Below are 26,655 nucleotides of genomic sequence, written 5' to 3' on the forward strand. Positions count from 1 at the left end.
GAAATCAAGACTTTTTTCTTAAAAAAGTATTACAGACATAGACCTTAACCATACCCATAGGCCATAGGTTGAAGCTCAGACAATGTTCCTCCAACCACCACCCTGGCAAAGCAATTTCTGACTGCAAAGCCCTCTTTGCAGGCTATCCCTCCCATTGGCAGCCCCTTGCCAGCCCATTTGTATCTTCCTGGCCCACTTGGTGCACTTCCAGGGACTTGGGTTTTCTCCCACATGGTTCATCCATCCCAGTATCTGATGAGTCGCTACTCGCAGCGACATCTCAGGCAAGAGATGCCATAGAGACCAATGTCCCGCAAGGAGATCTGCCATCAGGGAGCTGTCTCTTCCTCCCCGGCTTCAAGAAGTTGTGCATCTTTCAGGGTGTAGCTGGAATACAGGAATGGTTGCGCTAACCAGCACCTTCTCTTGCTATTTGAGAAGCTCTACCGAAACAGGTGGCCTCGCTTATTTCTATCCTGTGTGGTGTTAACCTCAGCAGTAGGTGAATCCCATGCTCTGAGGTTCATGCTAGAAAGTCAAATACTGTCAGTATCTGAAGGGACAGGAAGATGTTCAGAATAATAATAGCTACTCTACAGAGATTTTTATGGGCACACAAAATGTAATTAATTGCTCTCACGTAGCATTTTGGGCTCTGTGCACAAAGCTGCAGCCTGAGCCTTCGTTGAACGAGATACTCCATGCACTGGTGGCAACCCAAGACGTTCAGTGCACATCTGAACTCCTTTAAGCTAATTACTTTAATCATCAGTGCCCCATCCTCTCCTAACCTTTCCACCTCCTCGTCTACAGCTGTTTCTCTATCCTTTTAAAATGGCAGACAGTGTGTTCGTAGAGACAAAAAGTTTAATACTCATGCAAAAGGAGAAGATTACTACAGGAATACCACTCTGATACTTGTCTTGCCTGCACTTGTAAAACACAATTTGAAGCGGACTCTTCTATTTCTGCAGCAGATACATGGTAACTTTGAAAAATAAGTTAAAAAGAATTCTGGTTTAACTTGAAAGGCAAGAAAGCAGAGCTAAGAAACACTCAGAAAATCTGTATTTAAATCTCTAGTTTCGTCTTCTATCCCTCTACTCCAAACCCAACATGCTTCCGCACACTGGAGTTCAGAGATGCTCCACCTAAAGGCATCACGGCACTCATAGTAATGCCCTGCCTTCACAGCAGACCTAACTTTGTGATATGAGTGGGTGCATTTTGCAGGGGCTTGGTATTGGAACATTTGGGGTTTAGATCAGTAATAGAAAAAGTTTTCAGAGCTGAATAAAGTTCCATTCTCTGTCTAAATAAACAAGCATGGGTAACAGGTTTTTTTGGTTTTTTTGTTTTTTTTTTTTAATAAGGAATGTTGTCAGTCCTATTTTATTATGCGTAATAGAAGGAGGTGAAAAAATCAATATAAGCACTGTATCTAACCTATTTAAAACTACAATCACAATGTTATCTGAATGCCTTACAACATTGTTTAAATCCAACAAGTAGACAAGAAAACAACAAATCTATGCAGGGTTTTTTATACATATGGTGAGAAAGTTTGCAAAGTGTTAAAATATATTTTCTGTTCTGTATGTTTCTGGTACAAGGAAGTCATGTGTAGAATACTGTATATTTATGAACAGAGCCTTGACTTATACAAGCAATAATCGACTTCAAAACATACAATGTATATCTTAAAATATCCCCTAGAGCTGCTCATATAAAGTCAAATCCAGCACCTACTAAAGTTCAGCCAGCTGACTCTCTTTGACTCCAGTGGGCACTTGACTAAGCCCATGATAATTGTGAAGTACCTGACAGTCTAATTGTATTCATATGAAAAAAATCACATTGCATAGATTTAAACAGGAAGACATGCAATAACAAGACAAGTCACAGTATAGCAAAACCTTGTTTCTTTGGTGAAACAGAAGCAGATATAAAAGTTACAAAGATTTTAGACTTTCATTCACAAAAAACCAGACATTCACATTATACACTATACAAGATAATAATATAAATAGAGAAAAGTATTATGTGCATTGTTTGGGGGCGAGGGGTGGGGAATGAACCGGCCAACACAGTGACGCACTGCCACATTGAATGCATTAAGATTGGGTACACTTGATGGAGCAGTCACTGCAATTTTTTAAGAGATGTTGTCTGGAGCTGTAATTACTGTTCCCAATGAGCTATGGCAAGGTCACTCCATGGGCAGCTCTGCCTAGTACAAACTCTTACATGTTGGCTGGGTTTCAATTCTTTTCCTTTCCCTTTCAACTTTTTTGCATCATATCCCCACACTAACACAAAGGCGTAAACCTCCCATCTGTGTTTGTATTTGTAATGTTATTTTAAAAGGTATATCATAGGGAACTTACTGTTCTTTATTTTCACCTTTTGTTTTGTTTTGTTTTTTGTTTTTTGTCCTGTGCCCAAAGGTGTGCAAGGCACTTTGCAGAAATAACAGTCCTTTCTGTGGAGAGGTCATTTCAAATGTTACCTTCTACATTTACTGTACACATCCAGATCAGTCATCGAGCTGACCAGGGTAAGAAATCATAATAGAAAACTCCTACGTACACACTGCACCAACTATAACCTATAATCTCTTTGTGCACACACTTCTTTCTAGAAAGCCAAGATTCTGATTCTTCTGTAAGTCACACGGTTCTCACCCATCTAACCACAAACAAATGATCCTGTATAGCAGGAATTCTGTTCTCCAGGGAAATAGCAGTTGAACTGAAAGATGGTTCCAAAAGTGGAGCTCAGGGGCTAATACTGCACTGGCGAGCTCTTTTAATCTTCTTTGCATGGGTAAAATAACATCCAATAAATTAAATCAGTATGGCTTACTTCATTTATTTATGTACGCTTCACAGCTGCAGCATTCATACACAAACATTCATTACTTTATAAAAAGATTAAAAAATGGTTATATATACAAAATTATTTACTTTTTTGATTTTTGTTTGTTTTTTACAAAAAAAAATCCCCCAAACACCAGGTCTATCTCCATTTTAGAATGCAGAGACCTGTAATATAGACCTTGTGGTTAATGTCGTGAAAGTAAATTTTTTTCTTTTTTTTCCTTTTTTTTTTCTTTTCAAAAAAGTGGCCCTGGTTGATAAAGTTAATGTATTAGCACTTGGTTTTTTACAGGCCCTCCTTGTCATACACAACTCCTCCATGCAGTCCTTTCTCATGAATGGTGAAGCTGGAATGGAGAGCAGAAAAAAAGTTCCACATTGCAGTCCCTAGTTCATGCTTCATGCCACTTTTATGTGCTCTGTCTAAACTTTGCATCACATGGACACAAACTGTATCTTGGATAGAAATTGGCACAGTTGCCATTAAAAAAAAAAAAAGTCATGTCACTTGTGTGTTTATCTTCACCTGATAATAGCAAATTTCAGTCAGTGAAGTTATTTCAACCATTTCCAGCCTAGGTAAACAACATAGAAACAATGTCATAAATGACTGAAGACCTCTGAGGCCATTCTAACCATAAATATGCCTGAAATTAGTGTGACTTTTCATTTTATATACAGGATTTTAAAAACAACACACAATTAAACATTAAAATCATCTTATTTACATTTTCATTGGTGCTAAAATCGAGCTGTTTAAATATTGCAGAAGGCTGGTATATATCATAAAATGGTCCACACCGATGGCATATAGAAAACTAATAATCTTTATAGGCTGGAAATGGTTACCTTTTATCCCCATAAGCACTTCTCCTTTTTTTTTTTTTTTTTAAATTTTCTGATAAACACCATATTTTTGCAAAAATGCATTGTGAATACCGCAGTCCATAGTTTCAAAACAATTCGATAATACTCCCATAAGTGATAGAAAAGGCACAGAAAGTAATGACTTTGGCGGAAATGGTGGAAATCCCCATTCACCATTTAGCTCTCAGCGCCTTGAGTCCTGCCATGTCCTGATCCAGCGATGGTAGTGTTTTGATGAATTTAATGATGTTCCCTTTCCTGATGAAGAATGTTTATAGTAGTATTTCTTAGAGTAAGTCCTTTGGTATGTGGACGCTGCAATGAGAAGGAGGAAAAAGGGGAAATTAATTTAAAATTATTTAACTATGACTGGGCTGGCTACGCTTCACGTTACAGTTCCATTTATTCTTGATTAGTTAGAGGGTTAACAAATGAATAATTGGTACTATGACCATGTTACAGACAGGAGAAGCATCTCTTACACACACTTAGACCACAGTTGCAGAAAGAATTGTTAGTATTATTAGGAACCTGTTGATTTCAGGGGCTTTGTAAGAGCATTGTTTTTCACTTTAAAAGAATCTTAGTGGCTTCTGTAAAAACAGAAGAGGAACATTTTCATTAGTTTTGGAGGCCTGGTGTTTTTTCCTACAGCTAGAGTGAGCAGTATTGCTGTCATAATCTGTCATACCAGATTTGCACTTCTCTTAAACTACACGTTCATTACTTATTAATCTTAAATTAGTCTATTGCTTCTGATCCAGCACTGGTTTGCTTTCAAAGAACTCACGATTCATGCAAGTAATTTTAGGCATATCCCATCTTCCATTCCCTTGACACCGGATGGTTGGAATATGACGCTGGATGAAACCATCTTTGCAGTGATATCTAATAAGGGAGTTGATCTCATAACGAGGTTTCATCTTCCCAAAGGTCTTTGCGTTTTCCACAACAGGAGGCTGACCACAAGCAACTGAAAGGAAGAGAGAACATAACCCAAAACATCAGTTTGTAAATGCACTTCTGAATATGGTACCGACCTCTAAACCCTGGCTAAGGGAAGATGTCAAGGGACTTCAGTTAGACTCCCAAGAGACATATCCAAATAAGGACGGGGAGATCAATCTTTTATGTAGTTGTCCAGTCTTGTAGACCAAATACAGTAATGATGAGAATTGGAAAACAGCAGACAGTACGGCTAGTATTGCCTTTGGGGTTTAAATTTCTGATGTAAATTTGAGCCAAAAAGGTTGGCATACTCACATAAAGAAGTGATTTTCACTGGAAAGCTGCAAAACCTGAAAATCAGTGAAGTTATTACAGGCATTTAAGAAAAAAGTCTCATTTTCAATACTTCTCATGTCTTCCTCAACAATAGACTATTTAAAAGCACTTAAAACTGATGGATCCTTCAATGCCCAGAGAACATGTTAACAAAAAGTTGTAAATGGTAATCAGGAAACAATGGAGCACACACAAGATTTTGGCTGCTTCTTTACTTTCCCAGTCTGAAGAGGCAGAGGCAATTCCTAAAGTATTTCTGTACAGCTCCTGGTAACAGTCAGGTTTCCTGTAAGTATCAGCTTTAACAGTGTAGAAACCAAATGTGCTTTTCAGATTCCAGCGGTGCCATTAAACTAGATGGTTTTGGAAAAGAGGAAGACAAAGGTCAACATTACTTGATGGGTGAAGAGTAAGCTCAACTGAAAACGAAAAGCTAACCACATACCAATGGCTAGCTGCCTGCTCTGACTGCCTACCAGTATTCTGCTGCCCACATACTTCATGGTGATGCCATCGCAGGAAAGAAGAGTTGGCAATATTTTCATGGTATGCAAGTAAAGCAGGCCTGCCAGGTGCATGAATGCCTGTTTTGCTGAGATCTGTACCTAAGAAGAAATTTGCCTGGTTTTAACCAAGAGTTTCAACTGTGTGCACTTTTGTTCCTGACTCAAGAACAGATTAGCTAGAGATGTAATACGTGGATACAGATGAAGGATGACTTTGTGAGGCTAACTCAATTGAGGGCTCACTGTACTGGTCACCAGAAATCAGCTAGAAATTGTCATTTTAACTTTATAATACTGGAATTTAGAGACTTATGCTATTGTTACTGGAAAGTTTGTACCTGTTCCTTTCTTGCAGGTATAGGTAAGGTGATAATTGCATGGTACATCATTCCACTGCCCATTCTCATGCCATATTATAACAACACAGTCTTCTCCAGCAGAAAAGAAGCTGTCTGGCTGATTTGGTCGCCAGTTCTCATATTGCTGCAGAAAAGAGGAGCAAAACCATTATTCCCAGTGCTGGAGTATATTTACATTCCATTTTACAGAAGAACACACAATATTAACTTCGGTGAAGAGCAATCTCAATTGTTTGATTCTGGCTGTTAAGCACGAACTAAACAAAGCTAGATTTATAATATCCTCCCACTCTATTAACAGATTATATTAATGGGGAAAAAAAAATCTGATCTAACTTCTCACTTACTGTAAACTGATCTCAGATGAACAAAACAAAGTGACACATTTCAGCACAAGCAAAATCTGATCCTAAGTGTGTTGAAACACACTCTTTCCTACATAGACAGACATGAAGTGGAATGCTAGGAAATGTAGTAAATAGCCTGTAACCCTTGTTAGTCCGTGTCTACTAAATGGCAAATTACAGGCTACCTTCTCAGACTCAAATTATTTATTCTCTGACCTCATTTAATGAAGTCATTCAATGGGATGACGTGCAGAATTAGGTGTAAAATAAGTAAAGGTGTCAAAATGTGCCCCCAGAGCATTGCAGATTGATATTTCCATTAAAAAGGCCTAGGTGGCAGTCTGAGCATATACAGCAGCCTTTCAGCTTTAGAAATGATGATCCAGATTCTGCCCTCTGTAGAAAAACTAACTCCAGATATCTGTGAATATATATGAATAAAACCAGAAACTGGCACACTAGTTTTACAAGTAGAAATCTGATTGTTGGTATGTGACAGACACAGAAAAAAGAACATTCGAATAGCTGAAAAATATCTTTAGCATAAAAAATAAAAAATAGTTTCTTAGCCCTGCACCTAGGACATACGTCTGGCATATCGATTTGGGCAGGCTCTGTCCTTTGGGATCCAAGCTAGCTACATGTGGGTCTGCAGTTATTTAGCTCTACATCTCTGCAGCTTTCAGCTCTGCATCTACCTGAAGATATGTCCCTACCAGGAGCTGCGGATGCTGGCTGCTGGCAGGCTGCGCACAGCTCCATGCATGGGCTAAACCTGCATTTATTCCATTGTAGAATGGACTCTTTCAAGCATGGCTAAGCTCATCATTGCACAATGATGTCATTTGGGGATGAAAATTAGGGAGGATTCAGTCTGTTTCTCAATCAATAAGCAAGTAAAATAGAAACAAAGGGAGTGTCACACCGATTGAAAATCTATGCAGTAGTCCTTGGTAGGGGACATATAGCCTACTGTCCTTGCAATCAGCAGAGGTGGAGTAATCTTTATCCCACTTCTTGTTTCATCTTGGTGCAAAATGAAGCACCGTAAATTGAGGTTTGCATAATGTTATGTAAAGAAAAGAAAGAGAAGGTTTGGGAAACTATTCTTAGCGATTTTCTTTGGGATTTCTGTTGTGTCACTCCAAGAAGAATTTAATGAAGGATAAAAATAGATATCTGAAAGAACTGGAATTCACATAAATGCCAGACATTAAACAGGCATCTAGCCCCTTGTATGGTCAAAATGACACAGTTTCTACAGTGCTTATATTTTCCTCAGTGCTTACATCTTTCTGTCTAGAGCTGGCCCATATAAATGTCATGAAAGTTTAGCTTTCTATTTTCTTAACTTTATGAAATAACCGCTATTCATTGCCTGGGCGAACACATTTTAGAAATAAAGTTAACATATCCCACACAAGTAGTATTTACCTTACAATGAATCAAACTATGAAAAAACTGAGTTAAATACTTAACCTTTTCCAACCATGTGTCATCTTAACCATCACAGGTTTTAATTATCTAAGCAATTTAACAAGCATGGTCTAAATAAATTCGTTCTGCACTGAATTTATTACCTCTAATAAAACATCCCCCTTTTTATGTGGAACTAACTTAATTCCATCTCTACCTTTCAGTGTTTAATAGTCCTAAACTACAATACACACTCACTCATTTACTCAAGTCCAGAATTCAGCATTTCACATTAGCTTATAAATCAGAGTATGAGTTTTGCAAGCACAGTAGCCAAATACCATACATATGAGTCAAATGGGATCTGGGGGGGGGGGCTTCCTGCAACACCTAGTGCAAAAAAAGAAAAGCAAGTTCTGTGTCTTTCTCATGAGCCAGCGAGAAGGAAAACAAGGAGGAAGGAATATGCCTATGCATGGTGTGTATTAATGTAATTTAGGGTGCTCCAAGACCCCTTTTCCAAAAGGGTATTTTGGAATGGCCGCTGAGCCAAAGGTCTAGCACCTTTTTTAGCAGACCTGGTTAAGGATGCAGGAATCTGATCGGAAAAGGTCACGCTACCACAACATGGAAAGCTACTGCGGGCTAAACCAGAGATAGCTGAGTGCATGCACACATGGAAGGCTTAGGCTTGCTGATGGTACTGCACCAGATTCCTGCTCCATCTCCTCTACATGGGGGGCTGTGATGCACCTTCCAGAGCACCACAAAGTATAAGGTATTGAAGGAAAATTGGTGTACGTTTCACTCATGCTGCAGGAAAATCTGTCTGAGTGTTGCGGAGATGGGGTAAGCAGCAAGAAGCGATCACCTCTCACTTTCACCTCTGAATGTCTTACTACCCAACCCAGCTGAAAATTAAGATGTGCTAATGTAAGTCACGAGTGTATGCATGGTTGGTTACACTGCTCAGACAATGGGCAGCAACTTCTTAAGCTGAGGCAATCCAATAACCTTCAAGAATATGCCCAGACATACAGACACATAGAAAAATTAAACAGCCAGGTTAGTGATAGAAATTTTTTATCAATACACCCTGAGAGCAAAAGAAAGACTTAAACAAGCCTTGCAGCTGTTTCTTGTGGAAATTATACTACAGACATGTTTGCTTCCATAGGGATCAGAGTGTGGGAATGAAGGATATTTAATGGCTACTGGGGGCGTGTGAGCTGAAGGTGGTCAGCAGCTTGCCAGCTCCCACCCTAAGCACATAGACTCCATATGCTCTTACTTGCCTTGCCATAATGACTCCAGAATATTTGTTTGCTTTGCTGGCAGGGCTGCAGTGTAATGGCAAAGGCCAATCTAGGCCCTGTGGTTTATTCAGGAATGTCTGATATCCTCCAGCATGACTTGCTGTTACCTCACATTTGATATCGTCATTGCACAGATTTATTTTGGCTGAGTAACTCTGATTTTGCTTGGGTTTAGTGCCAGAATTGCTTAGCAGAGGAAGTTCCAGACTGCTGAATTGCTTTCTTAGGTCTCCACCCAGCTCTTCTGTAGTTTTTCAATGCCTTATTTAGCCACTGATAATGGGATAACGATACAAAAAGATTCTCACAGTTTGAGTGGAATAGTTGCTAGACAAATAAACTAATATTTTGTTTTCCTCTTACAGATACATTTTTGCATGACCATGAGCATGATTCTGTTTTTCACTTACACTAGTCTAAATCAGGAGTGACTACACGATCTCCAGTAAACCTATATCTGCAAAATATCAATGGGAAAGAACCAAATTGCATAAGTCACATATTGATTTGTACTGTTTGTTTTCAAAGGTATCCCTTACAATCTCTCATACCAAGTGTGCTAAGACTCCCCTACCCTTGCAATAAGTGCAGTAAGCATCTAAGATACTCAGGTCATAATTATTCTGTTGAGAAACACTGCTCAAAATACCCTGAATACAATTCCCTTTTCGAAGTGGCTATGTCATTTAAGATCCTTGTATTTCAATGCATAATGTGTTTTAGAAAAGTATATTGTACAAAAAAAAAATAAAAAATAACTTCAGTCCTTGGCAACATGTATTATTTAGGCTTGTTTGGTTTTTAAGATCATGTCCAAAAAAGATCAGGCATATTCACAGACGAGCCAAAACCTGCTGGCATCATTCCAGCCACCCTGCTGCTAGGTTATATCTTCATGTAAACTGTCATTGTCTCAGCAGACCAATGAAACTGCACTAAGGAGCACTGTGTTTGAATTGATAAAGCTCAAGACATCCTTTTGCCAACAACCAAGCTTCAGTCGACACCTTTAGCAATACTCTTAGCTGTACCATTCATAAGATACGACTTATGTTTCTGTAAACCTAAATAGATTCAAATGCTAAGTTAATACATGGAAGAAAAGCTGCTATGACCCTTTTAGTCTTCCCTCAGCAGAAATACTTAACACTGGATGATCACACAGAGGGACATAAAAACTATTACTATCCTGTTTTTTTAAGCAACATTACCATAACACATGTGAAGTTTTCCCGTGGATTAAGATGTAAAGCACTGCCTGACTGTACATTTTAGGACATATAATCTTAATTATGTACATGACTCAAAATGTACTTCAAAGGAGATTTGGCCAGCTACACTTTTCTCCTCCAGCTATTAAGCGTGCTTTGCTGAGATGGCTGTGGAGAGGGAAGTTCAAAGCAATGCAGGGGAGTGAAGCCTGGAAGCACACACCTCAGGCTCAGGCAGACACCACTGCATCTGTCACTCTGCAAATCTCAACATCTATGATGGCAAGACACTTGGGTGTTTTTTATCAAAAAACTGTGGTTTCTGTGTAATCAGGCAACTGCAGGACCTAGCATTGGGGACAGGATTTTTGTCCCTGTACATTCATTTGGTCCTTTGGGAGCCACACCACTTGCCTGTCTTGCCATCATTTCAGGCTGAAAACCAGAGCTCTTGTTATGCTCTTTATGCCTTTAATTATACGGTAATAATTAATTAATCTTTCTTGTACAGTTTTTTTGTTGAAACCAAAGTCTGTGCTGACACGTTAGATTTAGTTGTTCTAGCTTTCTCTGGTAAAGAGCTCTGAAAATTTTCCTGCAGAAAGAGGGTGAATGGTCTATGGGTTAACCGAGCTGCAGCTGAGTTGGGATTCAGTTCTTCAGGCTTCCTACGTGGCACTAGACAATGCACTTGACTGGCTGATTCCCAGTCTGTAAAACAGTGACAATATATTCTCTTGCCTCACAGGAGGAGCTTGGATGTGATGGTTACAAGAGCCCATGAAGACATATTATTAAGTTCCACATTTTGGGGGAGGATTTCCTTATATGGCATTGAATTAACACACAGCCATAGTCTGCCAGTTGGGTGACAGGCTGACTTTTCACATAAATTAAATCTAAGAAAGCCAGGATTATAGCAAGAATTGTAAAGCAGCTAACTTTATTAGCTACTCACTACTTTTTCTCATTCAGATGGCTGCTAATTAAACTGAATGAGCATAGCCTTCCCATCATGAACAAGATTCTACCCTGTGGGAGATTTGTTATTTAAATTTTCAGATAACCAGCCTTATTTGAGAGACTCATTTCCTTACTAGTGAGTAATCCACTCAGTTCTTTCAGATGTTTGCACTGCCAAGCTGAATCCATGTGTAAGCAGTATCTCAGCTTTGTGACAATCATCTGGAAATTTCAGTCATTCCTTATCTTCAAAAGGCATACCAAGTGGCTGAGATCAATCGCTTGGATTTTGTATTCCAAAATAGTCAACAAGCACTGTGTTTAATGAAGCACAACAAAATAAACTACTGATGCAAACAAAACTTTACTGCTTGACCCCCTTAATGTGTAATCTTCTGTACATAACTAAAGCCAGGAGATAATTTACTTGAAATACATCTGTTTAGATTTACAGGGTTAATGCTTTTCCTCCTGGGGTAAGGAAGCATGTTTTCAGCATGTTTGAATAAGCTTAAAGTACAAATCTGTCTTGGCACTTTTGGGGACCTGTAATTTCCAGTGTGATTTTTATTTTCATTCATTCTAGCTGCTTCCCTGTCTGATTGCTTCCTAATACAAGACTAATGAGGCAAATCAAAAAAACCAAGGAAAGATATAGGGGACTGGCTGACTGGATACTTCATCTTAAAGTGAAGCAACTCTTCCTGCCTGGTATTTATCACTAAACAAGCTGAAACCACCACTGCAAATCTTACTGACTATTGTCCTTTTTCCCCCCCATAACTCTGCTAAGAAGAGGAATACACATTTTTCACAATAGCAAACAAATTCTTAGAAATCTTTATCAGGAAATCCCCTGAACAAGTCCCTCCCTGTGGAGGTTCTGTTGTAATTGGATAGCTTAACTAAAAATTACATTTCACTTTTAGTAAGACCTGGCAATTACCCAGTTTTATAGATTGGCTGAACTACAACAAGATCAGCCCAAGGTTACAATGAGTATATGGATCAGTTCAGAAAACCCTCGTTCGTGGCTCATGCTGTTATACAGCACTGATTCTGTTACATGAGACGCTCATGGGAAGTTACAAAGGGATTGCATTTCCTTTCGATAAAAAAAATTCAAACAGATTACTGTGAAGATTTGGCAATGTCTGAAATACTTCCATTAAGTTCAGCTAGTGTTTAAACGCATTTATACATTGGGAAAGACAAGAAACTAGCTTAGAGCATAGGCTCTGTTTCACTTAATTTCACCCCAGTCCTGAAAAGGATTTTTCTGTTTAATTTTATGAATGGGAGCAGTCTGACAGAACTCACCAAAAGCATTCATGAGATTAAAAACTCCATTCAGTGAGTGCTTAAGCATATACCTTGCTTTAAAGACATAGGTGGTGCCCTAAACTCTGTAGGGTAGATCCCATGCACAATTCAGACACATGCTAAAGTAACTTGCTGAAGGAGGCACCAAGCTAAGTGTGTTGGTAAATCTTTGCTAGGAGAAATTTTAGTCAATTTGAAGGCAGCTGCTGTATTTAAACTTATCTACAAGTACACATAAAAATCTTGTCATGATCCTGATATATGTTATATCATAGTTGAATGGCTTCCCTCAAGCCCTTAATCTGAGCTTTTTTTGCATGGAATTTGGGAAACTGGCAGGATTTGGATGAGGCAGGCACCCAACACTCACCATTACACAGTCACACTGTGAGAAAGACAAACTCCCAGAAGGAGCTTTGCTAAAGACCCTTGCAAAAGATTTCACTTGAAAAGATTTTTTGGTAAGAGAACAGTGGGATGTATTGAAAGACTCTTTGATTTCCTGTGCAACAGCTTGCAAAAAAAGGACTCTGAATAACATACACTCATGTATATCTATGAATATCCACAAGCACTGATTGCAGATTGAATAAGCCATCAGATCTATGCAAAAATAAATTTGGGAAACAAACCTAAGGAATACAAATGAAACAAGTAAAAAAGGCCAGCTGATGAAGCTGAAACATAAAAGCACTATTAGTGCTATCTTTTAGGGGGGAGTTGATTGTGTGGTGGAGCAGATGACTAGCTCTTTGACATTTTTTTAAAACAATACCAGAGTGTGACAACTTTTCCATGAGAAGCAGAAACCACTAAGTATAGCAGGAAGCTCCCACTAGATGGCAATGTCTACACATTACTGAGTCAGGATACTAACTGTGTAGTTCCACAATAATGATTCAGAAAAGATATCTCTTTTATTAACTCTTTAAAAGCTAACTGAAGCCAGTCGACACAACTCCATTGACTTTTATCTGCTCTGTACCAACTCTTCTTAGAGTAATAACTTTCATCATGGTTCACACACTGTATAGTTCAATTTTGTGGGTATACTGTGCGTGTTGGGCTTTCAGAAGTCACCTTAGCACAGAGACTGAAAAATGAGTGGCAAAGAGCTGGTGAAATTCTCTTGCTAATGGGCAGGTGTTTTACTGTGGAAGAAAAGTATGGTAGGGTGTTAAATGATGGTTAGTATAATACATGTTCTTTGGAAGTCACACTAACATAGTTATATATTATCAACATGATGCAAATTGCATGGGGTGTGACTTATTCTTTTTGTACACAACTACCAGGACAGCCACTCAAAAAAGGAAAATCCTGCACTTTGTCATTTATATCAACAGTTACTACAGGTTTGAAGCTGTCCAAGAGTTTTAGCCCAGAGCCAACCATAATGAGGCTCTGAAGTAACTGCTGACCCCCCTTGTAAAAATGAGACAAAAAACCACTTTGTCCAAGAGGCCCTCCTTACTGCCTATGACATACTGAACTAAAAATATACCTGTCATTAATAACATTATATAGTTCTCCTCCATTTAAATGCAGGTCAAATGAGCATCTTAAAAAGAGGCTGTAATGACTGACTGCAGCACAAAACGAAAACATTTGGTAGATTTAAAATCTCCTTCTCCAAGGATCCTGTGGGACATGGGCACAATAAGCTTTTTGTTTGCAGCTGACTACAGTACTTTTTAGTTTGTTTGCTTTATTTAACCCTCAGAGGCAGGCTCCTTCCCTACAATACTCCATGCCTTTTGAAGGGTTTTGTGTTCAATGAAGTTACTCTTTCTGAGAGGGGTGCAGTTACAGATTTGCTCAAGTTAAACCATTCTGATTCACTGACCAATAAAGGAAGGAAAAGAGAGGGCTTTGTTTTTGCCAGAATTAAACTTCTGGTTTATTTTCCTTTTTTTGGTTTGTTTTTTTTTTTTTTTTTTAATATAGCTACCTAATACTGACAACCTGAGGTCCAGCATTGCAAAACACAAAGCATAAATGCTCCTATGCTGAAGGGAAGAAAAACTAACGTAGAGTCTCTGGACAGTTTTAAAAGTGGCAATATGCCCCATTACTTTCCTAGCTGGCAGCATTCTCCAAGTGACAGACAATCTGGCCACCGACACTAGCCAGCTTCTTATTACAGCACTAATCTTATGTAATGGGAGTGAGCTCACCGCCCTACAAAGCACTAATTATCAGCAGCATTTTCCAAGGGATATGAATAACTCCCCTTGTGAGACGGAGGCCCAAGGCACAACCCCAAGTAGCTATATGCGCTTAATCCATAACATGAATAGCTCCAAAGGACTCCTTTACTGCTGTGCCTGCTCACAAGGGTCCTTAACAGTGAAAGGCCAGCAATCCAAATACAATGGAGAAGCTGCCAAAAGCAACACCAGATTTTTTCTATTTGGATGGGTGTGCTTTACAGCTGTAAAAGTTACTATTCACAGAACTAAGTGAATTATTTAAATTCAATTTCCCTAAGATATTTTCAAATGTCACATTGTGTTCACTCTTCCTTTGATCAAGCCAATTATTAAATGTCTCCACTGATAATGTAAGTTCTGTTATTTTGTAGTTTGTATTACATCAAGTTTAAAGTATACAAAGATCCAAGTAGGCATGGACAAATTCCTCTGTTCACATAGTTGTGCGAATATTTGGGCCTTGCTTTCTTCTCCTGTACCACTGTGATTTTCCCAAATACATTTTTTTTTATTGCTTAGAGCTTTTTATGATAATTGTAGGATGAAGATTGTCCATGATTCATCCTTAAAGAGTTGTTCACTATCACAGAAAAGCTGGGAGAAAAGTCTACAGAAAAGTGCAGGAAAAATTTTGATTCTGTAATTTTTTAAATGTAAACACAGTCTTACATATAGCCATCTTCATTCCCATGTAGACTGTAAATCAGAGGAAAACTAATGCTTTCCCAAACCAAATGCCAACAGAACAGCCCTATAACTACACTGCAATAGAAGAAAAGCAGAGCTAACGAAACATGCTCTTTAAAATACTATATTATTTTCTTCTGCCTCTTCCATCTGTCAATGTAATCATACCTGAAATGTCTTGAGCAGAAATTGGCTTTATTTTAAGGAAGTAATGAATAATGAAGCTTTAAAAATGTTGGGGTGCTGTGAGTTCTCTGAACACACTTCAGTACCTGCTCTCACTACCTTCACCTTTGAAACAAATTATCTGAAGTTAGGGACTAAGCAGATATGCCAAAGTTTGCAGCTTACAAATTCCCTTCCTACTGGCCCATGCTATCTCAGATGTTGCTGGTATTCCAAGTCCATGGTTGTGGCAGTGGCCCCTAATCTCCAACTCTCACTGAACTTGCACCACAAGTGAGGATCTAGGTTTCCTGAAAGAGCATTCACTTTTTATGCTGTACTAACACAGCTGCAATCAACTCTTTTCCCTTGATATAAAAAGCGAATCATTGCTGCTGCTAAAGTGTGTGGCCCATCAGGTCCAGAACACGAATCCACCTCTCCCAACCACTGGAAACACTGAAAAATTCTTTCTTTCAAAAACAGAAAAAAGAAAAGAGAACAGAGAGACAGAGCAGGAACACATTGTAGATGAGAAAAGATTGCTTCCTGCCATACAGATACAGTACATAAAATCAGAACAAATCAGATTCATATGGATGGTCAGCAATGGATTCCACAGTTTAGTATAATTATAGGCTTATTTTGTTCTGCTTGTTGAACAAGGTAGCCTAAGCTTAGCCAAGGAGCTTCTTTGAAGACATACTCTGACCTTAGCCAATAAGCTCCCAATTTGTTTTTTAAAGAAATTGTAAAAAAGACAAATATAAGCAAATTGTCCTAGACAATAAAATACAATATAATGAAATATCAGTTACCTGGAAAGTAATTTCTTTATGGAAAAGTAGCACCTGGACTGACAATTAAACTTTAGGGCATGAGAGGTATGACCCAACTACTTCATTCATGTTATTTTGCACTTTTCAAGCTCAATATGTGTTTGGGATGTAGTGGGTACAGCATGCTGAAAAGGCATCTTTTTACTGGGAGTTGATGAGACTTTACCTACACAACCCAATCCATTGCATAAGATTATGACATTTTGCCTGAAAGGCAGGAAACTGCTGAGCAGTTTTAAATTAAAAACCACTTCACAGTTAAGAAATAAACCCGCCAAAATCCCCTAAAAGCACACAGATAACTATGCATCAAACACTTCAGTGAGGTAGATCAAAAAGCCTCCTCAAGTTTTCTTTGCAAGAACAGAGCCTATAATAGTGTGATTTAGGAATGTGCCCATTTCTATTTTGTTAGGATAATTTTCCTTGTCTTAAAAGCTCTTGTTATGGAAAACAGGTAGACTCAATACAGATGTGGACAAATGTCATGTGGACCAAAAAGCTTTAAGTACTATTCCTTGCTTTCTCACTGAATCAGATTGTACTTGCTTTGCTATTCAAGACATCAACATTTTCCTTGAGGAACTCTGAGAATCAGAGCATGTATTTACAAGATCACACTTCATTTATTCCAGTATTTGCTTACTAGCATTATTTTTGCAAGTTAAACAGAAATTCCAGTTGATACCTGAAAAACATGCACAGGAATAGAGGGGCTTTTTTGACTGCTGCTGTTTTTGATGAATTGCTAACAGCCAGTATTTTCTATAGGGGTTAAAAAAAGAATGGCAAGATATCAAAAGTGGCTGACTATACTTACTCCACTACTAGGCCCCTAAATAATTGCCCCTGTTTTCAGTAGGGCTGTGGGCCTGTCAAGGGTATTCTAGGTTCAGTGTAGGTTTCCCAGTAAGAACCTTAATTCTATATGCTCACTTTTAAAAAATCTTGGTTACATTGTCCCACACACCTTAAAAAACAAACCAACCTTCCATCCCAGTGAAGGGTCATGAACTGATCTCACCTGGACACTGCACAGAAAACTGAATGGCCCTCGCTTATTTGATCGGCAAAACTATGATCCACTGATTGATGAGGTAAGGAAAATTTCCACAACCTCATCTGAGAATTTAAGCTTTCTCACATTACTAGGCCAATGACAAAGGTGAGTTTATCACCCTCATCTCACATGGAGAGACAAGAAGTGTGCTCAAAGAAAGCCCCCCCTGTATTTTGGTAGCCAATGGAAGTCGGAGAGCACAAGATTTATATGGCAGTGCTGCATATGGCTATGATGTCCACAAAAAATAGCTAAGGGTAGGCATGTGTATTTAATAGTTCACTGTAGTTAGAAACAAAGTGCAGTGCACTTGGAAGTACATTTGTTGGTTTTCACTAAGGAACTCATGTATGTGCTTTGTCCAGCTATCATTTTTAATGGTGACTGGCACTTAGCTTCAGCTTAAAAAAATCTGGAAAAACACAATTTGGCATGAGCTGAAAATGTCAAAAAATGGCTGATTTCCTTCCATTGAACTCATTGGTTGAAATACCTTTTAGATGCAAAGAAAAAAAAAAGGTATTTGATCCTTTTTCCAGAAATTGCTAATAAAATACATGCCAACACCTGGCAAAAGCATTCCTTTCAACATACTAAGTATTTAAGTTGTGGGTTTCCTTATGTCCATGGAAAATGAGTACCAAAGTAATCCAAACTTATTCCATAATCTCCCATGGTAGAGCCTGTGGTTCAATGATTCCCAATTCTAGGGGCTTTTTTTTTTGGTTCAGAAAGAAAACTCATGTGAAAGAGAAATCACTAAAATATATCACAGCTATTTCATCTGGGCAGTACTGGGTCAACTGCAGCACTGCACCAACAATTCCATCCACAATACGTCTTGCTGTTGCTGTTCATTTGCTTCTTCTTTTAAGTCTACCAAGCATCAGAACTTTTTTTTTTTTAATCCAAAACCTAATAAAATCATGTAAGCATGTTTTTCAAATTAAACCAAGCTGTTATTGGCAGAAAATTCAAACAACTATCAAAATAAAGATGAATGTATGTCAATTGCAGATGCACAGTCTATCTAAGAGCTGGAGTGACTTTTCTGATAGTATGTCCAAGAAAACTCTTATATCAGAGGAATCCTCACCATATTTGAGAAATTGTCCTTTATGCCAGAAGTGTTGAATAGAACTGTAGATAGATAATATTGTCTTGGAGAAAGCATGGAGCTGGGCAACAAAGCTAGAAACAGCTGAATTACAGATGCACCCCGATACGTAAAACACAAGAAGGCTATTTATATTTTGGCTATATGCAAGAGCTAGCTCTAATCTCAGAAATTCAAGTTAGAACCTGAGTGTTGATGTAATAATGCTGATTTTTATGATCATAAATTATATTAATGCATTTAACACTATCATGACTACTGTTCACCTGCAAATATACAAATGACGTAATTTTTTGACTTAGTATTCAAATTCATTGGAATTTTAAGACAATCATCAGGGAAATACATTTGATTCATGTATTTAATTATGTTATTGTTCCTGTTAATTACTAGAAAAGTAATAAATCACTGTAACCAGAAGAGTGGTTAGAAAGTAAGAAAAATAAGTTAAAAACTAGGGAAAAGGAGCAAATGAGGAAGCTACTCAGAACCATGGTATCCAGAAACCATATGGAATAATTTATGAGGGAAACCTATTGAAGCAATGAACATAAATGATTTCAAGAGACACCTACATTGTTTCTGAAGGAAGAGACAGAGGGAAGTTGTTAAAAAGAAAAGAAAAATAAAGTGGAAAAAAGATCAATCAAAAGATAAATCTGTTGGACAGATGGTCTTATTCTGTTCCTAGGATATCTTTGTTTCTTAAAATTGAAAATTAAAGTAAAAATGTAATACCACATTTGCCCAGTAGCCTGAAATAAAAAAGAGAATCTCAGCCCCAATTTTAATTTCCTTGAATTCATCATTCAGTGACATACCAAACTTGCCTTTGGAATATATGAGTGTATATCTTGTTTTACACTTCCTAGTGTAAGATGGGCTGCCCCTTCAGGCACTACATTTATGCCCAAATTTATCTCACCTAACTTTAGATCCCTTAGTAAAGTGTAAGATCCTTGACCAGCCACTGCAGACAGCCTGGACCATCCCTGAGCTCCAACCAAACCTGAAACACCCTCAGAGGGTGCCTGTTACTGTCAGTGAGGTGTAAGATGCCACATCAGGGGACAGAGAATGAACTCACCCAGAATGAGTAAAGTTCAAGGCCATGGCACATCTTGTGTGCCCAAAAATACATGAGGATAGGCGAGAGAAAATGATGAAATGAAACCCTTCTGCTTACATTCTGCAAGACTTTGTGGCTCCAAGCACAAATGGGTGCATTGGTACCACTGCAGACACACTGAGCAATCAGTTAGGCAACAAAAGGTTTCATTATCTTTTTCTTACTCCCTGTGCTGTCACCTGCCACACATGGTAGTTTCCCCAAGAAATGGCTGATTTACAAGTCATTTTAGAGGATTTTAAACCTCTGGTTATTTAATGAAATGGTAATAAATGAAACCTGCTTTGCCCCAGGTGTCTTTCTACATAAGTTGTAGCCACGTGGTATGCAGCAATGATCATTGCATGCATGTGTGAGCATGTGCATACGTGTGTCCAGATGCTTTCTGCTTTAAGAATTCACAACTGGAAAGAAAAATAATAAGCATAACCAGTTTGGTTTTTTTTTAATGTAATGTTCTTCAATAGGTGTTAAACAGCAATAAATCACCCGTCCCTTCTACAAAAGAGACTGTTTTGAATTGGAAAGAGCTCAATCATTTCCTGTATCCATCAGCTCTTTGATTTAGGTTAGTTAAACGTAGGTAGAGAGTGTTCTCTCTCTCCTTCTGCTGATTTTCTTTCTTGTTTTAAGGCAATAGAGGTATCAACAGCATCTTAAAATTTTATGGACAGATTATTGGTTACAGGCCTCCTGAACCACCTAAGGATGGCTGCTTCTCCATCCTAGCTGTAGAGCTGCCATACAGACTAGAAACAATCTCCAACAATACTTGCGAGGCTCCTTTGTGCACTCTCACAGACCCAGCGAATGCAAGAGCTTGAATGCCATATTCTTACCCAAAAAATGCATTCTGCTTCATATACAGAAGGGAGAGGAGAATTGCCACATGTGTGCTTGTGTAAGACCAGAAGAGAACAAACCAGCTCCTGCAGAGACCCTTAAATTACAGTCTTAGACTTTTTGAGTTTTTCTGTTTGGAAGCTTTGAGAGCTCCCACATATAAAATAAAAAGAACTAAGAATAAGATTTTAGAACTACACCACAAAATAGTAGTTATCCCAAAACAAGAGTTTGCTGGCTGCTTGCATGGGTGCATATTTAGTGACTACATTTTTTCATGAAGCTTCCCTCATTGCTGGTGGGAATTTGATAAGCCACCACAAAAAGAAATGAATGAGTGATTTCATTTCAAAGGCATCTTACCAGTGGGCTACCATCAGTCCAGCGGAAATCACGCTCAAACATCTTGTCGTTGAGGCCAATCCACTGGTAGTCATGCCCAATACCTAAGGAACCAGAAGGATATTTTTATTAACCTTCCCATAAATGGAAGAGATTTCACCAAAGAAAATAAAAAGAATTTGTACAGAATGAATCAGACATCCTGTTCTTAAGATTCTTCTACTCATTATGCAAACAACTATTTACAGGCTGTTTTCAGCTTTTTGGTTTTAATTTGGGATGTCTATAAATACGCAGATTCTCATCTACAGTTTTAAACAATCATGTCTCTTCCCTCCTGATGGTGTCTCCCAAAGAAAACAGATTAGTTTCCTACCTGAGCGCATACGAGGGGGAGGAAAAAAGGCAAAAAAAGATTAAAATAATAAAAGCATGTATTTTAATCTACGTTTTTAAAGATTTGATTAGGCTGTGACCAGTGTTGTCTAAATTGTGTAACACAACATACAGGAACTATTTCTTTATGCCTACCTAATGTAATATATGGTGGCATGGTCGTTGATGTCAGGTGCACAAAAAATCTAAAGCCTCCAGAAAAAGATGTTTCATCAATTTCCAATGCAAAAAAAAAACATTCCTGTTCTCATCCTCAAAAACAAAGTATTTGCTATGTAACAAATAATAACTTAATAGTTATAGGGAACTTGCATTCACTGCAAAAATAAACATGAAGAACACAAAGTGTGCCTTTTAAACATTCTAAAAGTATATTTTAAGATGGAGATGTAAAAGCTGAGTCATCAGGAGGATATTTCACTAGCTTTGAACCCTCAGTGCCCACTCTTGTTTAGAGGAATCCTAACAGTACATACGGTTCACAAAGATCTGCTCCTCATGAGACAAGATGCTTGTCAAGTGTGCTCCCTGGAGACGGCATTCCCTTTCAGCTGTGTCCCATGTACGCCGATGGGCAAAGTATTTGTAGCACTGTCCTTGGAACTTGTGCCAGCCATAATCACAGGTCTCCGTGTCTGTGACAAATAAATAAATCACATCTCTGTCAATGGGCATGAAACACAGGCATGTTTCATGCAAGCAGATAGATTTTCTTCAGGGCAGAGGTTCAAGAAGATACCCACCTGTTAAGCAGTACAAATGCAAACAATCAACACTCATCCTTGAGACCTCATTACATTTTCGGGTACTTCTGTTTACCCAGTACAAGCTGCAAAAATATTACTTATGTAAGGTGTATAATTGCAACTGGCAACTTTGTGAGCTTCCACTGGTCAAATTGTGCTGTATTTGGACAATCTCAGGAGGACTTCTTCAGTCCATAACTCTTCATGAATGAAATGTCTGGATGTTGGACTGCAGTTAGACTAAATTTCATCTGAGTTTTCTGAGTCTGTATATGGGGATGGGAATTTTTACTTGCAAGGGCAAATAGTTCTTTGAGTGACTGTACTGAATTACTTTGGTTTGGAGGAAACAAATAACTGAAAATAATATGAAGGAAAGTGCTTGTGATTGTTCAGTCCACAGATGCAAAGCTGAAGTATTATCTTTCTGAACTTACCCCTCCAAATCCTCCTCTAAAACCCATCTTCCTTGACAAAGTCTAACTTAATAAACTTTAGGCATCAGTTTCTAAGGAAGGCTCTAAAACTGAAATACAAAATAATGAAATGCACGTTGTCTGTGCTTGTATGAGGGATGGTACTGATAAGAATGCATAATAGACAGAAGTTTACATCAGCCAGTATATCCTTCCATCTAAAGAGAAATAAATAAACACAAGCCCTGGAACAGTAACAATCCATGGACTTGACATTCATTATTTTGTCAAGGTTAGGCAGCTGTAAACAGAACAGATGGCAAGAACCAACAAAGTTCCCGTTCCAAGTTTGCTTCTGCATCAACACTGCAGGAATGAATCACAGATGAAAATCAGTATTAATAAGATTGGATTAACAAATATGATGCCTGAATGTGTCTGAGCTGTGCTTGATGATCGGAAGAACTTGCCACTGAGAAGAGTTTTAGGAAGGAATGGGAGAAACAATAGGGAAAACTCTGACTGTTTTGAGTTACGGCAGATGAAATGGCATCATAAAGGACACTTCAGCACAAGATTACAGCTTGTTCTGACTACAGCCAGTTCCAGCTATCTAAGTACATAATGGCTCACCCTGAAAGACCTCAGTTGCAGGATGTTGAAGAACTGAAACACAAAGTTTGGCCTTCCCCACCCCACCCACCAAACAGAAATTTACCACTTCCCACCAAGTTTTACCAATCCCTAAACAAATCTGTGCCTGAAAGCAACTGTTTGGCATTTCCAGAGGTATAGAAATGTTCTGGGTATGAAATTGGATTTATATTCAGTGAGCCAATATAGTCAATAGTCAATAACATGCTTTGGCCAAAGGGCCTCTTTTTGCATTAGTACAGAAAAAGCAAGATATTACAGTATATGCCAATGACTTACAACTGCAAATTCTATAACTATGATATTTCTTAGGTTTGAACAGCTACCACCTGAAAGACAATTGTGGAATAATTTGTTCACAACAGAAGGCTGTTTCTTAATTCATAGCAGGAAGAGGCCATTCACATCCTGAAGCACCAAAATGTCTATTTTTTTAAAAAGTCTTTAAATCTTCCAAGATAAAAACTAGAGTTTACACGTACATAAATGGATTTAAAAGTGCAAACATATCACTTCGGAGGTTTATCAGAATTTCTCTGACAATTCCTGGCAACACTGATAACACAGCAGTCATTGTCTTAGGAGTCTGGTTTCAAAATCGTTTTCTAAAAGTCATCACTACAGACATAAATCTACCAAACACAAAGGCATAATAGAGCTTACACTGATTACGTCTCTTCCATTTTCAACATGTTAAGCTGTAGAAAACTGCTTGCGCCTTGAGTAATCCCAGCTATGAAAAAGGAATGTAATCTATACTACCAACTTGTTAGTTTTTTATCTTTTCCTTCTTTGTATTCTGTATGAGGTGCACGCTGCAGATACAGCTCTAATCTCTGGCATCTAGGCCATTTTAAAGTTTAGTCTGCGTTTGGCTTTCTAGAACATTTGTTTAACCACACGATGCTGACTAACAGTGCTATGTCCTTTGTGAAGGCACTTAAGATTTTATTATTCATCTTGTTCAGGTACACCCTTGTCCCACAGGAAAGAAGTCAGATAATAACAAGCAGCACTGCATGCTGAGAAAATCGTGGCCAGAGAGCATTTCCAGGCTATTCTAATCAAGCCTTTTCTGGCCTCTGCTAGGGAAGAAGTGTGCAATTTAAGAGAAGATCTGCTGAAAGGCACATAGGGGAGGCAAAGATGCTTGAAAACACAAAACCTAGAAGACTGGGTTCAAAGAATCAGCAATAATGGCCTGAGCATGAATCATAAATAACAAAATTTCTCATCTTAAGGTAGAGGGTGCAGAACGGTGACATAGGTACTCTTAGTTGAAATGCCTGCACTGCCATGCACATAAAACTCCCTTTTATCCAAAATGGCATGTTTTTTTCCAAAAGGAAAAAGTTGAATAACTTCTTCTGCACCTGTTTGTAGCCCAGATCTACAAAGACAGAAAAAGACAGGGATGATGGCTATAAAATACGTACGATTTTTAGAAAGGGAAAGAGAAGATTTGGGTTTTGGGGTTTTGGGGTTTTTTTTTTTTTGAGAGGAGAAGTTAATGAGAAGAGGGGAGAAAGGAATGTGGAAAGAGACAGTCAGGAGGCTAGAGGATGAAAAATGCAAACCACGCAAGTAAAAATGTGGGGACTGTTTTGTCTCTGCAGTGTTTTGTCCTGAGTGTGTGTATCTTACTACATTAAAAAAGCTGAAAGGGTGACACAAAGATAAGGCCTCCATACAGGTATAAGTTATTAATGCCTTTACTGAACCAGTAAAGTCTAATTGCAGGTGGCTGTACATTTTCTGACCCAATCACCTGTGAGCAAAGTAGGTGCAAGCACTTACTGAATACAATACTCCATGTTCATTGTATACTTATCCAGGGAGGTAATCACAGCTTTCTGTAACCTTATTCCAGAACATGATGGAAAGACTGAAACACTGCTTGCCATATTTACGGTGTTTTAAAAGTTGTCTGACTAGACTTAAGATTTATGACAATTTACAGGCCTTTTCAGTGATGTGTGCAAGGAGTTACTTACACAGCTTCTGTTCTTTGTAACTGCAATTGTATATGTATAACAACATCTCTAAACTCTGCATTTTAAAAAAAGTTCTCTGTAGGTTCAATACATACATAGCTACCACTTTTTCAACAGCTGCAATAAGCTGCTGACAATAGGTGCCTTGTCTTTAAAGAAATTCCATAAGAGGCTTAAAGAAAATAAAGAAACACAGGTACTAGAACATAATGAGAGTTTTACTCAGCTGTGAATTTTATCTGTTACTGTCTGCCTTCAGCTAATGAACAAAAGTCTGAGGCCCATTAGCCCACACATCTTGAGGAGAAACCATTTCTCTGGTAAATATTCAAAATAATCTCTTCTCAGCTGAAAGACATCAGTTAGAGACCATCTGTTTTCAGAAAGTATCTTTGCACTGAGCCCTTCTCAAATACTTCCATCCCAAGCTACCAAGCCCTGGGAACAAAGTGAATCAAATGAGACCAGAGTAGTCACAGACATTTAAACAATGAACTTGGGTTATAAAAAACCATTGTTCCTGATATGATGATTAAAAAACCCAGTTGTTCTATTTTCCGAACCTGGAAGACAACAGCTGGTTTTATTATCCCAAGGAGGCACATCCTGTAACAAACAGATATGTGCCATTTTGGCACACAGGTCCATGCATGCAGCTGCATTTGGTAAACAGGCTAGCCTAGGTGCTCCTGCAGAGATCTGCAGTGGAGAAACCCAAACCTTAAGTTTAAAACACAAACACCATTCCTTGAAAGCAGGTAGACACCAGTTAGAATAGCAAAAGGAGAAAAAGAAAAGGAAGCAGAAAATTTAAATAGGTGCTCGTCCAGTCCTCATAAAGAACACTTATTCTTGAAATTGAGGTTCAAATTGCAAGTCTCTACCATTTTGTTGTTTCCCATGTAACTATTCATGAAGCAAGGTACTCCTCACCACAAATACAGATGGCCAGATAATGCAATAACAGCCACAGACTTTCATACACCCCATTGGTCCCCGGGGACTATTCTCTACAGTTGGTTCCACCAGCCCAGTGTGAAACAGGGTATCAAACAACCCTCCTCTCCTCTTTCCCCAAACATGGAGCTTGCAAAGCAACACTTCAGGCAACAAATTGGGAAGATCTGAGCTCTGGGCTCATTTATCTGGACACCGAGAGCACTCATAAGGGCTTTTCACAGGGGGATGACAATGGAAAGACTGATGGCTCCCCCAGGGTAAGACTCGCATGAAGATCTACTGTAGCCTGCAGTCACCCTTTGAAAAAGTGTTTTTGGCATATTTCTGCATTTTCAGAAGTGATGTTCAAAGGTCACCAAGTGGCATGCAGAATATGCATCTGTACTTTGAAAAGATACATGTGGGCAAAAGAGAGTATTATCTAACAGAGTACTCCACTCACTTTTAATCTACTCTGAACCAGAAGCGATGCTGGCTTACTGAGCCACCAATCTAGTTTAAAAAGGAAACACCCTCAGCTGCTCTATTTCTAACATCAGACAACTTTAGCTCTCTTCAGGAAGAAGTTCCTGGGCTCAGATTGTCTGCTGAACTGTTTCCACCTGGCAAGAAAAACGGCTGTC

At 38.5% G+C, this 26,655-nt stretch overlaps 1 protein-coding gene across 3 annotated transcripts in view; it reads right to left on the minus strand.

Moving 5' to 3' along the window:
* Positions 1-1,361: 1,361 nt before the first annotated feature.
* VCAN (versican) overlaps positions 1,362-26,655 on the minus strand; it is a 113,211-nt gene continuing 87,917 nt past the window's right edge. For 2 of the 3 annotated variants that reach the window (XM_030004934.2, XM_030004932.2), the window contains exons 11-15: positions 21,739-21,897; positions 20,888-20,970; positions 5,875-6,019; positions 4,537-4,719; positions 1,362-4,061 (exon numbers count right to left, since the gene is read on the minus strand). In XM_030004934.2, the coding sequence (XP_029860794.1) occupies positions 3,931-4,061; positions 4,537-4,719; positions 5,875-6,019; positions 20,888-20,970; positions 21,739-21,897 (701 nt within the window). In that variant the 3' untranslated portion in view covers positions 1,362-3,930. Of the gene's footprint in view, positions 4,062-4,536; positions 4,720-5,009; positions 5,045-5,874; positions 6,020-20,887; positions 20,971-21,738; positions 21,898-26,655 lie in introns of those variants that run through there. The other variant, XM_041120915.1, reaches the window with a different exon arrangement.

This window comes from Aquila chrysaetos, chromosome Z, assembly GCF_900496995.4.
Source record: "Aquila chrysaetos chrysaetos chromosome Z, bAquChr1.4, whole genome shotgun sequence".
In the NCBI taxonomy this organism is placed as follows: domain Eukaryota; kingdom Metazoa; phylum Chordata; class Aves; order Accipitriformes; family Accipitridae; genus Aquila; species Aquila chrysaetos.